At 34.9% G+C, this 17,153-nt stretch overlaps 1 protein-coding gene across 1 annotated transcript in view; it reads left to right on the plus strand.

The window, feature by feature from the left end:
* The window catches only part of ADGRV1 (adhesion G protein-coupled receptor V1), a 259,889-nt gene that overhangs the window by 124,110 nt on the left and 118,626 nt on the right, over positions 1-17,153 (plus strand). The window contains exons 79-83 of the mRNA XM_072360423.1: positions 591-775; positions 2,063-2,312; positions 2,469-2,608; positions 3,018-3,178; positions 4,191-4,291. Coding sequence (XP_072216524.1) covers positions 591-775; positions 2,063-2,312; positions 2,469-2,608; positions 3,018-3,178; positions 4,191-4,291 — 837 coding nt within the window. The remainder of the gene's footprint in view (positions 1-590; positions 776-2,062; positions 2,313-2,468; positions 2,609-3,017; positions 3,179-4,190; positions 4,292-17,153) is intronic.

Consider the following 17,153-nt stretch of genomic DNA (forward strand, 5'->3'; position numbering starts at 1 on the left):
CTGTCAACACACAGACAGATCATACTATGGCCAAAGGGAGTCCACTGTACTCATAGCTAGGCATGCAGCTTGCCTTTATTCCTGCAGTAGCTTTGGAAATTGAGTGGGTGCTACAGCTGGACACTTTAACATTGCATTCCATTCTGTAAAAACTCTGGGTCTAATAGTCTAGTTTTGTGGTATTCTTGCTCTTCTGCATCTTCAGAATAATACACATGAACTGAAAAACATGCACCTAGACATTATTGAACTTTATAACACTATTCACTATTCATGTCAAAAATTCTCAAAAGGATAACAGTTTTTAATTGTGAAAGAATGAATACCACATGGGTTCTTTATCAAATCCGTATTAGTAAGCGTATCTTTAAGTGATTTTGTCAGTAGAGTGCCCCTCACATCTTAGTAGTAGCGATTAGAAGTTGAAAAAAGTGTCCTGAACTTTCAGAAAGAGTACTGGGAGGAAGATTAAGGTGGTGTAGAAGATAAAAGAGTTCAGTGTGAGGAAATGTTTTAGGCAGAATGCTGTTCATTTATTTTTTTTTTTTATTTTTTTATTTTTATTTTTATTTTTTTTTTCCTCACAATAGGTGACAGATGCAGGTGAAAAACATTTACTCACTGGTAAAAGTAGAAGTCTTTTCTATGAGATACTCTGTGCTCTCGCTAGCCCGAAACGCAAGGACACACGAGGATATAGCCTACTTGCTGAGGTGACTGAGAAGTTTGCTTTTTCTTTGCTGACTGAGATAATGTGTGGATCACCAGGGGAGAGGTTAGTGAATGTGAATTCATAGTTTTAATTTGAAATATGTGACAAAATACTGACATAGACATGAGAAGATGTAAGTGATATTCTTAGGCATGGGTCTTGCCTGTCATCTGTCACGAGGCATTAATGACAATATTTTGCGTTCTGCAGCAGTTGTACAAAACACAGTATAGGCGCTGTGATATGGTGTCATAAATAACTGGTATACTGTTACAGAGTAGCTATGAGGGTAAAATTAGAAAGTCTCAGACCTGTTCATTCTGCTTTTGTTCAAAAAACTCTCAGGAAAAGGGTCCATTCATACTTTGGTGAAAATAATTTATAATTACATGATGGAGAGCTACCTTCTAAGACTTAGTGAGAGTAAGGAAACCACAAGTTTTACTGGCAACCCTAATTCTGAAACTCGTTAATTTCTGTCTTTGATTTTGTTCAGTTGAATATTATTTTAAATTATCTCAAATTGCTTCTTTCATCTACAGGTGCATAGTACCTTGTGGTCAGACTAATGGGTAGGAGCATTAGTTGGTTTTGGAAGTAGATTACTATCATTTATGAAACAGATGCTTTTAAGTAGTGTGTTTCTCCCACTGTGAATCTATTCATAGCTATCTGTCTGAATTTTAGAAAAAAGGTCTCCCTGCTCCACGTCCCTGAATATCAGGAATATGATTTAGATACCTATCATCTCAACTTCTTTTGGAGATTTTTTTTTTTTTCTATTTCTTTAATTGTAGGGGGTCTGAGGTCTGTCTCAGCACGAAAGGCAGTAAGTGACATAGATACAACATAATTACCCAGAGCAGAACTTGCAAGTTACAGTTCTTTTTTTTTTTTTTTTTTTTTTTTTTTTTTTTTTTTTTTTTTTTTTTTTTTTCTGAGTCTATTTGCATTATCTGCTAGAAGATAAAGCAAGATAATCAGTTTTGATGTCTCTTCCTTTTGTAGACTCAGGTCTACATCAAGTTATAAAAAGAGTAATTTAGTTTACCAGGGAGCAACTTTGTTTGCTTGTTGTGTTAAACAAGACCCTGGGAGGAAACAGAGGATTTGGAATATGTAATTACTACACGCATATATACCTTATATATATAATACTTCAGCCTTTTTTTCTTTTTTTTTTTTCTTTTTTTTTTTTTTTTTTTCCCTTCGCACTAACTGAAACAGTCTATCAAATGTTTTAAAACCTTTCATTATGGAGGAATAATATGCTAATTGTAAATTAGAATCACTCTGTGAAAAGCAGCTAAAGCTCAGTTTCACTTATCTGTTGCTTCTCCATTTCAACAGAGGCAAAAATATCCTTGATAGCTGTCCATACATTGCAATAATGGCGCACAACTGGTATCCTCAGCAAATCAATGGACACAGATTTGATGGGAGAGATGGGGATTCTATTCAAGTGCCTGAGCATTTATTAAAGGTCTCTGTTGTATTATCTCCTTCCAAAGAAGAGAATTGTGAATCTATACAGTTCACAGAATACAGCAGTCAGCAGTGGTTTCTCACTGGAGATAAAGAACTCGCCCTCAAGAACAAGGTTTGAAAATAATGCAATTTTTACAATAAATCAACTCAGTTAAGGTACTTCTCATAGCAAACAAAGGTCACTTAAAATAGTGTGCATGTGTGTGTGTGTTTCTGAATAAAATGTGCACTGACTGTAGAATTTCAATACAATTGTATTTAATTTCAGGTTTTTTCTATGAGTTTGAAGAGTCAGAGCTCACACCCTTTAAAAGACAGCAATGAAGTAATTTATCGGATTTATGCTACAGGAAGTCGGATTGTTCCACAGAAGTCTTTATGTCTCCTTTGGAATCAAGCTGCAGAAAGGTTATTTTATTCATCTGCTTAATGTTCCAGTGAACCTGTCTGTTTGTCTAAAATGTAATAACTATGATTGGGTCACCTGTAAGTATAAAATTCTTTCCACTTCCTATCTTTTTTTTCTTTTCTTTTTTTTTTTTTTTTTTAACTTTTTTGGACATTGTACAATGGAAAAAAGACGTTCGTTATCATCTATTCAGAATTTCTTTTTAGTAATGGAAGTGAAAAAAAAGCTGTAAACAGTATCTTAATTACACATAAATGTTTTATTATGAAAGAGATCACAGTCAAGTATTTACATACGTGTAACAGTTAGGAAGCTTTGTTTTTCAGAGATACAGTAAAAATGTTCAAGGTTGCTTGCCATGTAAATTACACAAATCCAATTACAACTTTGTAAATCTTTGTTCTGCAGTTGGTTATCTGATAGTGGGTTCTGCAGAGTGATTGATGACACATCAGGCTATGTGGAATGCGCTTGTTCTCATATGTCCATTTATGCAGTGTATGCCCAAACAGACGACTTGTCTTCATACAATGAGGCCTTTTTCTCTTCTGGATTCATCTGCATTTCAGGTCAGTAGATACATTTTTCTCATTATCAGCCACTAATGACCAAAAAGAGTATTTGATTTTTAACAATTTTAGTACCTCATGACAGTCTTTTTAGCTGGAGGAATATTAACTAACTTCATACTATGAAAGTTGCTTTCTGGACTGTTATATGTACATTTACAAATTTTCATACTGAAGAAAAATGTAAACCAACAGAGAAGTATGTTGTTTTCCTTATGTTATTTCATTGAACCATGCAAAAGTGGAAGATGTCACTTATTTAGAGAAAAGAACATTAAAATCCTAAATCTCCATCTGTAGCAGCAGTAAAATAATCCTTTTTTCGTAGTCTTTCAACCACCCTTGTACTTTACCTGAAGGTTCTTTGACAGTTTAAATTTACAGTTTACACTCAGAAGTGATAATTTGAGGGACGTAGACTCTGTATCGTGTATAGAGCTTTCTTGCATTCCACTTCCCAGCTGCAATCTGACATCTTTGGTGAAGCACAAGAGTTTAAACTTAGTAGGCTCATGATTATTTTTATTGACAGCTATGGTAGCATTTGAAGAAAGCTCAAGGCCTCAGACAAGAACTGTTGATGGGCACTGTGCAAGCAGAACGTATGAGTAATGAGATCACCAAAAAAACATGCTATTCTTCGTCTACCCCTCAGGCACTTAAATGGTGTTCTGTGTCTGTGCATGAGAGGTTTATGAGTTCTTTGCTTTATATTTAACTATTATGGCAATCATCCATATGCAGAAATAAAAAAAGTACTTTGCAAAAATGACTGCTTTACATTATGTAATTATTTTAGTTCCCAGCCTTGTGGAAAATAGAAAAATAGATAATAAAAGTAAATACATATGTGATGCAAGTGTGGCACAAAATTAAAACATTCTCTTAAGTTTTTGTTCCTTTTTTTTTTTTTTTTTTTTTCTCACCTTCAAGAGAGCCAACACTGTTATCTTTCTGTAGCATAGTTTATTAGTCTAAGACTTAAACTTTCCTTTTTCTTGCTTCTGTGTAGGTTTCACTTTGGCTATTGTCTCCCACCTTTTCTGCACCAGATGTGCAATGTTTGCAGCTAAACTTCTCACTCATATGATGGTTGCTTGTTTGGGTACTCAGGTAAGAAAAAAGGCTGTGGTCTCTAATTATAGATTAAGTAAATCTTAACTTTCCTTTTTGTCAGTTCCATGGCAGAGTGAATCTTTCTTTTCCTTTCCTCTCCTTTCCTCTCCTTTCCTCTCCTTTCCTCTCCTTTCCTCTCCTCTCCTCTCCTCTCCTCTCCTCTCCTCTCCTCTCCTCTCCTCTCCTCTCCTCTCCTCTCCTCTCCTCTCCTCTCCTCTCCTCTCCTCTCCTCTCCTCTCCTCTCCTCTCCTCTCCTCTCCTCTCCTCTCCTCTCCTCTCCTCTCCTCTCCTCTCCTCTCCTCTCCTCTCCTCTCCTCTCCTCTCCTCTCCTCTCCTCTCCTCTCCTCTCCTCTCATCATCTCACAGCTTTACTTCAAGGCAGAGGTAGTGGAGGAGGTTGCTTTGGACAGGAGTGGAGTGAAGCACTCTGTAAGCTATTCCGAACAGCTGAAAAAAAATTAGTTTACAGTTATCTGTGTTGTGTTATGTACATCTATGTCCACTTACAAGAATTTAGAAAGTATAGGTATGATTACTTATTTATTATGAAGTTAACTTTTTATGTTTTCACTAATACTTCTAAAGTTATGTTATTTAAGATATTTTCAATTGAGCACTTTTAACATGAAAATACAGTGTTTAATAATTGCAAACATAAATAAAAGGAAAAGTGTACCGCTCTGTATCTTTGTCTACTTATATTTAGACAAGTGAACAGTGAATTTATAGCTAGTGGGTCTCAAGCCACTCTACAGAAAGAAGGTTGTTTCTTTATAAAGTTAATTTTTTTTTTGCCAGATAAAAATAGAAGCAGCTTTTCAAGTTAGTTACATTCAGTATATATGCATGTAATTAACTTTCCTCAAACATTTGTGCTGGTACAATCTTTTTTTCAGTCACTACCAGTGCATTAATTAATGTTTTCTGTAGATGGCAGTCTAGCCTTTTCAGCACATTACTCAGAAGCTTGTTCTTTCCTGGCTATTTCGGCTTTGTGTTCACTCTCTCAGTGAAGAGGAATGGCGGTTCACAAAATCCAGCCTCCATTTCATTCTTCTCCATGGACACAGAGCATCCAGTGCTACCTGAGCATCTGTATAGCATCCAAAACCAGACATTTGAGCAGTTTTGGAGCAAATTTAGGTCAAGATTTCTGTACTTGAAACAGAACAATAATAATAACAATAATAATAACATGAACAGAATTGACAGCATCAATACACTTACTCATCAATAAAGTTTTCATTTTTGACAAACTGTAAACCTAGATTAGAATCATAGTAGGAAATGCTGTGCTTTTGTCCTGGAATAAGCACTTTATAGATTGTGTGTAAACCATTGACACTGTGTATGCTTTCTCAGTTTGATCCATCACATTGTCAGCAAATTTTAGTGTGTACATCTAGGCCATTTATACAGCACATGCTCTGTGTCTTTGGAAGACACTGAGTATTAGAAGTGACACAAATGAACGGTAAGTTTTGATTTTTATGTGTGAGCTGTTTTACATATATGTGCTGTAACCTTTTCTTTGGAATATTTGAGTGTGAACAATCTGTTGACAGTAGTAATTGTGAACAAATGGCTTTTCTGGCCAGTAATGCAGCGTTCAAGTGTAAATAGAAATAAAGTCATATTGGGAAACCTGTAATCCTTTTTATTTTTACCAAACAATTGGCATATATTTGCTAACTTAACCAGTCTTCAAGCTACTGTAACATCATCATTCATCATGTCTATAGTAATTATCAAGCTGACAAGCCAGATTCTTTCTTCCATTGTGTTTAACTGAAGAGCAAGGTGAAGACTTACTGTGTTTAGCTGCCTGAAAGCTGTTTTATGCAACCTGAGCCGATGTGCAAACAAACATGTCAGATGTGTTATTAAGATCAAATTGTGCAAAGAATCCTAGTTCAAAAATTTGTTAAACATTTCTTTGAAAATGATAAACTGTAGCCTTGAGAATTAATACGTGGTAGAATTGTTTCATCACTTGGACTTAGTCAGTTTTAGACAAAATTGGAAAACATAATTCTTCTAGAAATAGGATGCATTGGAAGGAAGTGTTGAAATACCCAACAGGTGTTACAGGAGTAGGATCATGGAAGCAAAGGGTTGTGTAAAAGTAATGTGTTTGAAGACTAAAACTCTTGAAAAAAATTTAGACTTGAGTAGGACAGCTAACAGGATGTTTTATAAAAACAGTCAAAGGCAGAAAAGTAGACTCTTCTTGAGAACTCAGGGTTCAAACTTCAAGTAGCAAATTCTGCCATGTAGAATGACATGTCTGTCATTTGATGAAAGTGGAACTTCTTTATTAACTGAAATATTGTTCATTCCCTACCAACCTAGGGGAAATCTCCGTTTTCCTATAATCAAAACCCAAAAGAAATTGTCACATATATTAAGATAGGGAAAGTTCGAAAAGCACATTCCACGGTACAGTGGATAGAGAGATACTATGTACAGTCCATCACAGGAGCAACTTGTGCGAGTCAGTGTTTGAGTGCCTGCCTTTCTCTTGACAGTAAAGAGAAATCTTTGCAGCAATTCAGATCTCCCTTAAGGTAAGCCTGTCCTTTTTAGAGTCAGCCAATGTAAAATACTACTTAAAGTGCTGTTTCTGAACAAGCGTGGTTCAGAGCTTCACTTAAATTTATGTCCATACTAAATTTGTATGGATATAGCAAGTATTATTACTATCCAATTAGACTCCACTGCCTTGAATAAGGTAGTCTGCTTTATAAAACCTAGTTGGCCTTGAGGTCTGAGATTTCTGATCTGATTTCCTTGTATCCTGTCAAGATTAAACAGTGCTGAACACAGTATTGTTAGCACTTCGTGGAGATGAACAGCCCACAGAATTAGTAAGAGGTCACAGTAAACAGGACAAGACTCAGTAGTCTGAAGTTGCTGTCCGTTTTAGAAATTCAGCTTCATAATAAGGCTGGGATAACACTGAAGAATAAATTTATATTCTTGCCTCTGCAATGAGAACTAACGCCTAAAACTTTCCTCCCAGTAGTTGTTTAATTCTGAATTGATTTTTAGCTTATCTCAGTCATTCCTACCAAGTCAGCACAATTTTAAATTTGTTCAGCTTCTTTCAAAAGCAGTTTCATCTTAGCAATAAGTAGATTCAATTGGTTATTAGTTTGTGTAAGTACAATTTCATAGTAGATTAATCTAAATTGAGTACTTCTATAATAGAGCAGTGTCAGTGTATGATCTGGAAGGCTCTGAAGGCCTATCTGTTACATTATGTTACTAGTTGTGAGTTCTCAATACCCAGGTGAAGTCAGATGTCAAAGCTAGAGCTAATCAGCGATCTGTACTGGCAGAAATTGTCATTTATCTCACGATGTCATTGACCTGAGTTGTTACATTTCTGTATATGTACACATTTTAAATTTAAATACATGGTGTGTTTAGATGATAGATAAGGCATACCGCATATTTTAGAACCCGAAGGCCAAGAAATTCTTATATCAGACAGTGGAGCACACAGAATAGGCATAATACAAAATATAACCCCGAGGAAGGGCTGTTATGAAAAACAGCAAGCTGTTCTTGGACTCGTGGACTGTAAGGGAACTGATTCCCATAGATATTACTGCACGTTTCCTTTCTTCCAGTAGAGGGAGCAACTTCGCCTTTAGAGTTCCTTATTAGGGGGAGCGCAAAGAGGGGAGAGCGCAGTTGTGAAATTGCTGTGGTGCTGAGACGCTAGGTATTAGCATGAAGCCATCTGCTTATATTTAAAGCCAAAGACCAGGTAAAAGTAAAGGACAGTGCAGTGCTATAACAAAAGATTTAAGTTTAAAATTTTAATTCTCTAAAGAGTGTTGAAATTTGAAAGCAACTGAGTTAGCTTTATCTCATCTTGAAAGGAGGGAGTGCAAGGAAAGGTGCTCATGGGATCATGGATAAGTGATCGAACCTGTAAAAATTAAAATCTGAGAAACACGTATAATTTAACTTTTTAGTTTTTTTGTTTTGTTTTGTTTTGTTTTTGTTTTTGTTTTCATCAACACATGATTTTGGTTTCTCATTGATAAATAATTGTTACAGTAGTACTTATCTATTTCTACTTTTGTTGCTTTTAAAGATAATTTTACTTTATCATCCCTGTTCACTTCTCTGACATTAGAACTACACTGACAAAGTAAGGTAATGCACAATCTGTTAGTATCTGCTTAGAAATTGTCTCCTAAGGTTTGCCAAAACTCAGACATATGAGCAATACTATAACATATGTTAGAATTCTGCTACATTATCTCACACCTCCTGTCCTCATTACAAACAGTAAAATGTTCTGCTTATCACTTTAAAGTATAAGGGTATGAGATTTCTATCCTTCCAGCTCTTTTTTTTTTTTTTTTTTTTTTTTTTTTTTTCCTTTACACCCCTACTTTTTACCAACATCACAAACTACTGGGGACCTCACACAGAGTGAAATAGAGAGCAGCATTCCCATGTTGCCCATTCATCCCTTTTCTCTGTGTTTTACCATGAGAAAAGATATACTGCACCCTCTCTCTGATTCATGCTTTTCAGAATAGTTTTTCAACTCGTGTCTCTATTTTCTGTGTCCATTCTTATCTCCCTTTGTTCATTCCACTTTTGTGCCATTCTTCCTTAACAAAAAAATGTAGATAGCTATTATTCCTCCTAATTAGCATATCTTCCATTGCTCATTTTCCTGCAAACAAGCTTTCTTCAGATCTGACTTTTTGGAGACAGGATCCTCAGCAATTGCTGTTACACATAAATTCTGACCTTAGGAACACCTGCACTGGTGTTAATCTGGCCCACAGAATTTAATCTAGGAAGGAAGAAATCTATCAGCTTTCTTGAGCAATGGTATCTCAGTAATGTTGCTTTGCAGCAAATTAGAGTCGTACTGACAAAAAATAGAGGCTAGTCAGCTTCTCTTTTTACACCACCGCTATCACTTCATTTGTTTGCATATTTCCATCTGTCAGGATCTGCTTATATTTTTTAAATGATCTTTTTGATTCAATTTTTGGCAGTTTCTTTGTCCCTTTCTTTCTCTCATCTTCCAGCCAGCTCATGTTCCATACACAGTAGATAACAAATCCTTTTGAACACTATAGAGGATTATTTATTGGTGTAAATTACACCAGAGACCAACTGTGCAAGTTTCATCTGTCAAGTATGGGTAGAATTGTGTCAGGGTCTGAAAAAAAGAAAAAATCAAGTTCAGTCATGAAGAAAGTCTTCAAAAACATATTTGTTGATTATGTGCTCTATGGAAACATGTGACAAATGGGTTTTGTTCACAGTGTCATATGTGTTCAGTGGGATCCTTCAAGAGTAGTTCCCCTCTACATGCCTGAATCCAAATTCATTAAAATTCAATTTTGGATGTAATTTATGAAATAATTTATATTTTGAGACTAAAAACATTTCTAAAACCGAAGCTCTGGAAGATGATAACTGGCCTTGTAAAAAAGTGTGTTTTTACAACAAGAAAAATATTGGGAAGTAGATATCGAGAAATCAGGCAATGTAATGTGTTCTGTGAAGATGAGTCAGTCCTCTAAATCTTGTGTACACAAATAATTTCTCTTCCTATCACCTCTTTCACAGGTGCACAAATAGTTGTGCCTATTCATTACTTCTGAAGTGCTTTTAAAATATTTCAAGTTGTGCTTGAGTATATCTATTATAGATACACTAGTGTATTTTAATTAGAGACAATTATATCAACATTCTCAAAAGATCTCCATGTGAGATGAAAGACTGAGCTCTATAAGAAAATTAATTGTGCTCTGTAATTGATGCAGATCTTTTAGTCTTATACCTTGGAGCAGAGCTTTGGGTAGTTGGGTGGTTGTTAATTTGTTCTTAAACCCTTCTTTCTACAGTTGCCAAGTCATTGGTTTGGTATGATACACTTGGGCCTACTCTTGACTTGAGAAGCACAGAAGCGATGTTCAGGTGTTAAGCTTTATTAACCTTTATATTTCAGATAAATATGCAACTTGCCTTTATTCTGTATAGAATAACATATGGCATTAGTACTATGAAGTTCATATGAAGTAACTTCTAGCTGAAACCAAAGATCATAGCTACTAATCACTTCAGATTAACTGTCAGTGTGGGTGTCTAAGCTTCCCAAGTTTGACTTAGAACAGCAGAAAGCTTTCATTATTAAACTTGATAGCAAATACTGTTTGTTGTTTAAGTATACTTGGTTAAGTATACTTGGTCAAACTGGTTTCTTAAAGCTTTGCATAAATGTGGTTTCACTGGAAATGCAAAGGAATGGAAGCTAATACAGTAACTAGATGAAATGGTAACTAGCTAATAAAGTAACCAGATGAAATTCTGTAGAATCACAGAATCATAGAATCACAAGGTTAGAAAGGACCTACAAGATCATCTAGTCCACCTCTCCTCCCGTTACCATTGCTACCACAAGCCACTAAACCAGATCTCGTAGTTCCTCATGCAGACACCTCTTGAATACAATATTCACAATGAGTAACAGTATTAGCTCTTCAGCCATCTTTAATGTTACAAAATCCTATGAATCAATGATGGAAATAACACATTTATCTTTCTCTGTCTATGTGAAGCCTTTCCTCCATAATGTAACCTTGGTTATGTTTATTTAGTAGAATTTAAAATTAATTGAGCTTTGATGCTTCTAGCATTAAGTTTGTAAGATTTCTTTGTTCTGTGCTTGTATTCTCAGTACTACTAAAATGATAAAATCAAAAGTAAACTCGATCTTTATCATACAAATGGATCATTCCTGACATAGGAAGCAAAGTTAAGACTGAGTTGGTCTTTTGTTTAGAAGTGTGAAGGGAAAATGGTTCTTTTTATGATAAAGCACAAATGAAAAGTAACTCCTTTAAAATCCATGGATAGCACTGGACTGAGCCTGCAGTGGATGAGCTTGTCGTGCTCTGGTCTGGAATGGAAGTCATTTGGGATTTCCCAGAAAACTTTACAAACGCTGTTGTTTTTTTCCTGGAAAATTTTACTTCAGAATTATAATAAATTTCTACTAAGCTTATCCTAAACTAGAGATCAAGAAATAATGCTTTCTAAAATAATGAAGCTTAAAGAAAAAAAACAAAAAACCAAGAAACGTCAACTTTCTGAAGATAACAGTTCACAGTTGCCAGAGTTTCTGATATTCGGCTGAATAGGTGAAAACTCATCCATAATCCATATGTGGAGCTAGAAGCATTCACGTAAAAGCAAATACAGTTTATTGGGAACTTTATTTTTCAGTAGCACATTGCCAGCTTAGTCTATAGCTTTATACAGTCTGCTCTACCTGATAGCTTCACTCGAATATGTGGTGCTACCCTCTCTGTCTGTAACAGTGTCCAAAAAGGGATATGGGTATGTAGAGAGAATAACAGTGATTTCAAAGGGTTCCATGACAGATTATGCATTATGTATATGTACATACAGATACTGAATGCATTACTTTAAAACATCCAGAAGCACATCCTATGAGTAGAGGATGAGAACATGCTTCCAGGGAGGGGGCACTCACAACATCACTGGACAGCCTGTTCCAGTGTCTCACCACCCTCACAGTAAAGAATTTCTTCCTAATATCTAGTCTAAGTCTACCCTCTTCTAATTTGAAACCATTTTCCCTTGTTTTGGTACATGACCTTATAAAAAGTCCCTCCCCTGCTTTCCTGTAGGCCCCCTTCAAGTAGGAGAAGGCTTATTAGGCCTGGAGCCTTCTTCAGTTTGAAGAACCCCAGCTCTCTCAGCCTGTCCCTGTAGGGAAGGTGTTCCGGCCCTCTGATCATCTTTGTGTCCCTCCCCTGTAACAGAAAGTACTGTTCAGAAAAGTCAGTATCTTTGTTTTTTGGTATCTTGTTTCTCTCAGACTTTACTTTGATGCAGAATACAGGTGTAGGTCAAGCCGTATAGGTAAATTCCTGTTAATAGTGTCCCACTGTACATGAAGTGAAGGGAAATTTGAAAGTTACGTAGATCTTCTGTTAAACTTCTGCCAGCCTGTTTTCCTTATTTCACATAGAAAGTAAATGTAGAAAAACAGTGCACCATGATATGGATACTAAAAGCAAACAAAGGAAAAGAAACATTTGTGCTTTACATAAGTTATTAATAGGATCAAGAATTACAACAGAAAGAAAATTTTATAAATGCACGTGCATGGAGGAGAACTGAAGCTTCTGTTAGAATTCACTATTCTCCTGAGCAGACTCCAGTTTTGTGAGAAACTAGGAAACAGGAAGAAATCCATCCCCTGCATGAATTTGTCCTGTTTCATTTATACCCTGTTTCAGTTTATATGTGACAGCCAAGCCACATCTGCTACACGCCACTGAAGTCTGTATAATCCACCTTTGTGCTCAGATTCTGGGCCAATAACTGTTCACTGGTACCAGACCCCAAATTTTCATTTGTAAACTATGTTACAAATAATAGCAAGAATGTTAGTATAGCTTGTAATTAATAAAATATGAATCGATAATAAAATTCATTTTCCCATAATTAGATATGAAGGTTCACAAAGGTTGACTTCAGTGCATCTAGCCATCCCATGCACCCTTCAGGTGGTACAAGAGTCTTCCTCAGCATCAGAGCAGTCAAGCTGGTCAACTACTTGAATTGCTTTATGGGAATTCTATCAAAGGAATTCTATCACTCTCTCTTGACTATAGTGAGATTGCTTTCACTTATGTTGAGTTTAGCCTCTGTGTGTTTCTTTGTGAGTTTGTTTTGTGATGTTTTTGTCATGCTAATATCAAAACAAAACAGTTTTGGGAGTGATAAAGCATATGCCAGATTTCTATAAGCAGTAGTCACAAAATTATCCAAAGATAATTCTCTAGTAAAATTGTGCTTTACTAGATTACACTGCTGGTATGGGAACTACACTTGACCCATTTATTTTTCATAGGTGTCCTCTTTCTTATAATTGTCATGATTTAATCTCTTGAGAAATGTCAATATAGAAATATATAAAATTTAGAATATTATTCAAAATATTTTTTAAAGCATGCATTTATATTTAAGAAAAAAGTACTTTCTATTTTCTGAACAAAAACACATATATATGTAAGTATCATAGTAGTTTAGTGTCTAAACTATGACTTGTTTAAAAACTCAGGTGATGAATGGAAAAGTTATTTTTATTAATTGATAAAGTTTGTGAAACAGAATACAGTCAAGAATATGTCTGAAAGGAAATACATAGATAGAAAAACTAATTTTAGATTAAATTAGATTAAATTTAGATTGTCTTTAGAGTGAGAGATTCTGTGAAATTACATGTAATGCAATCCTGCATCCTGTAAGCTGTCCAAGTTGCAGATAATTCCAAGACAACATGGGTACAATAGTAACTTTATATCTTCAGCTGATATAATCACACATAGACAGTAGCGGTAGGTTGAAGATTTTTTGTGTTTTTTTTTTTTTTTTAGGAACAAAAATTAAATGGTTGGGCTGTAGTTCCTGGAAAAGTTGCTTTTGCTCATTATTTCTGGCTTATTTATGTTTTAAAAAAATAATAACAACTAAGAATAAGACACTATTCAGTAACTTGTATTGCCGGAAATGATGAAAGTGTCAAATAGATTTTCTTTTTGTAAAGAGGTCCAATTACTGCATTATTAATGATATTATTTAAGTACTCATTAAATGTGACATTATTTAATGGACCTGTGTTAGTTTAAAACCTTCATTAAAGTATTACTGTAGGGGGTTTTGTAATCTTGTATTTTTCCATCCATGTAGTGTTATATTTCCCACTGTCCTTATGAACTGGGAAACTTATTTGGATAGTGAATGTGGGTTCTCAGGCCCATGGTGAAGATGGAGGTTATGTGAAGATGGATGTTTCAAGTGAAACAAGAAATTGAGGGGAAAAAAAATTAAGCACATTCACTTTCAATTGACCTCCTTTAAATTGTTGTATGATGTTAAGGCGATGTTTATTTGTTCTATATGTCTTAATAGCAGGTGGCAATTTCCTGTGTTGAGAGCATCCTATTAAACTGTACTGAATTTTGTAACTGACTAGAGGCAGAAGATAAAATTTCAATATGAGAAATAAGGCAATCAGCTACTTCTGTGCTATGTAATTGCAAATTTTTTTTTGTTGTTTTTTGTTTGTTTGTTTTTCTATACCATGCATAGAAGGAGTTAACGTACAAATGTCATTATTCTTCTTTTATTTCTGTTAGACAAATGGAATTGTAGTGTCCTAGGAGTGGAGAAAAATTCTTTTATGTCCAACTCAGTTAGGAGCTGTAATTTTCTGCAATTGATGATTATTCTAATTATAGCTTCAGCTAGATTGTTAAGAATGATACTACTGATTTATTTATGTATGTATTTATGCACCAGAACACAACAAAATTGCATTTCTTTGGTGTTTTTTCTGAATTTTGAGTATTAATGAATAGTTTTAATCTGTATAAAGTTGTATTTTTCCAGAGAGAGAGAGAAAAAGCCAATTTCTCCCGCTTTTCTATGTCGTGTAAGTAACTTTTATGAGGAGGTTCACTTATTTCATCAGTACTGCCTTGGAATAAATATCTCAAGATAAGAAAGTCTAATTCTGGAATCTGTTTCAGAACTGGAAAAATCTGAGTGCAGTACACTGATAATAGATCTTATACTCAGATTGTTTTGAGGCTCTTCAGTGAATTAATATCAGTCCTCAGGAATCACTGTATGAGTAAAAAAAATAAGATACTTAAAACTCTCCATATTTAAGAAACACATTTGAACTGTTCTAGACTTAAGATTGATTCTTTTATTTATAAATATACATATATAAATATGTATATATATGTATGAGTTAGATATATGATTATGGAGATAAGAGAGGAAAAATACAAAGATTAACTAAACCATAGAAATAAGACTAAAGTAGACAAAACAGAGTACAAGACTAAGCTGAAAGCATTTAAAAAGATTTTAAAAGAAGCTACACAAAATGATGTATGCATGATCAAATATGTATATTTTATTATTTCTTTTTAATGACAAATTTGGGAGCCTGCTGGTTATGACTTTCCAGTGTTTTTTTGATTCTTTATTTTTTCCCTGAACTCTCACCTGTTTAGGATGCTGTTATTTCTTAGTTACACAAAACTCAGTTTTCTTTTCAAAGTACTTCAAAGGTGTTCCAAGATGAATATACATTGGAGAAGTGTCATCACTTACTTTTCTTATAATACTGATTATATAAACCGTGCTTAATCTTTAACTCAGCATCTTGTAGGCCTTCCAGATTCATGAGGCCTACACCATTTTCCTCTGAAATGTGCAGAGGCCAGATTAATTACTTTTCTTTGGTTAAAATAAAATTATTTCATAAGTAGAGAAAACAACATGTTTTCTTCCACAGTATTTACTGAAAGATTCCTTCGTTTTAGTTCCATTCTTAAAATCAGATGTTGCTTAACATTGGTTCATACCATGCTCAAGCTTGTAACTTGCGTCTCTCCACTCCATCCTCTCTCTACTGCTTCCCACTCCCTGCTATATTGAAATTCAGTATGTGCTTCTTTTCTCCCTTCCTTCTGTTTTCCGCAGTTTCCAGCAAAACCCTCTTCGCTCTACTGATTACCATCCATGACCTCTTCTTATCTAACCATTAGCTGTGATAGAATAGTTGATGCTTTAATTTGACATTCTGCTGCTCTTTCATTAAAACCTTTCTCATTCTGATGCTTCCCTGCCACACACATTACACTCCACATCAATCCCAAAGTAAATTTATTTGATTTAGCTAAGTTCATTAACTCTGTTGTGTCCTCTGTATCCAGTCACTAGCTCTTGTTAACTCTTCAGATCATGGCCACAAGTTGTTACTGGGCACTGTACTCTCCTCACTCTTTCATACTGGGAAGTGCTTTTAGTGTACTTCATTGCAAATGTATTCTCTCTGGCAGTGATCATGAGCTAGTTGCCTTCTCCTTTCCCATGAAACAACACAGCAGGACACCATTCAGGTCCAAGACAACTTCATTTCATAGTAAACAAGAGTTCTCCTTTGAATTGCCCCATCAGTCTGCTGTAATTTTGTAGAAGAATGTAGTATGCACAGTTCAGTCAGGTTTTGAATACCTAATAGGATCTGATGAGGGAAGATTAGGATAGCATGTAGCTTACGCTGAGATACCACAGTCACTATCACTAAGACAGGAGCTCAATTCTTTTTAGAGAACTGAAAGCTTATCAGAGTAAGGATTTTGAAATTTACAGGTAGTTACAGTTTGAAGAAAGGATCAGTCACATTCTACCTAAGTTGTCTACTGTTCAGTGATTTATCCTCCTAGAAGTACTTTTCCTGATGACTATTACATTTGTTCATGGGAAAATTTTGAGTTATTAAAAGTTTCTAACAGAAGTCATAAAACTTACAGTTCTTAACTCTGGAAAGTTAGACACCATAAGGGATGTAAAATATCAAGTATTTTTTTTATATTAAGACACCATCTTTATCTTCATTTGTTGACCTGCTTGCTTGTGTATGAACCATGTACAATCTTAAAACAATGCAGATTTTGTTCATTTAGTTATTTGATTAATCAGATATGATGATGGTCACCTCCAAAATAATATCACAATGTGTTGTTTCACATGACTAATTTAACAGAATCTCAATCTTTGATCTCAACTGTATTGGTTTATCAAGATTATTTCAAAATATAGGGACAACTAAAAAGACTACGTAACTAAGCCTACAGGTCTTTCTGAGATGTACGAAGGGAATTCCAGTGCAACAATCCTTACATCCAATTTCTGAGCTTTATTTTCTCGTGTTTTTCACATTTAATGGAACAGAAAATTGTTGCAGTTTTTATTGGAG

This window comes from Excalfactoria chinensis, chromosome Z (assembly GCF_039878825.1).
Source record: "Excalfactoria chinensis isolate bCotChi1 chromosome Z, bCotChi1.hap2, whole genome shotgun sequence".
In the NCBI taxonomy this organism is placed as follows: Eukaryota; Metazoa; Chordata; class Aves; order Galliformes; family Phasianidae; genus Excalfactoria; species Excalfactoria chinensis.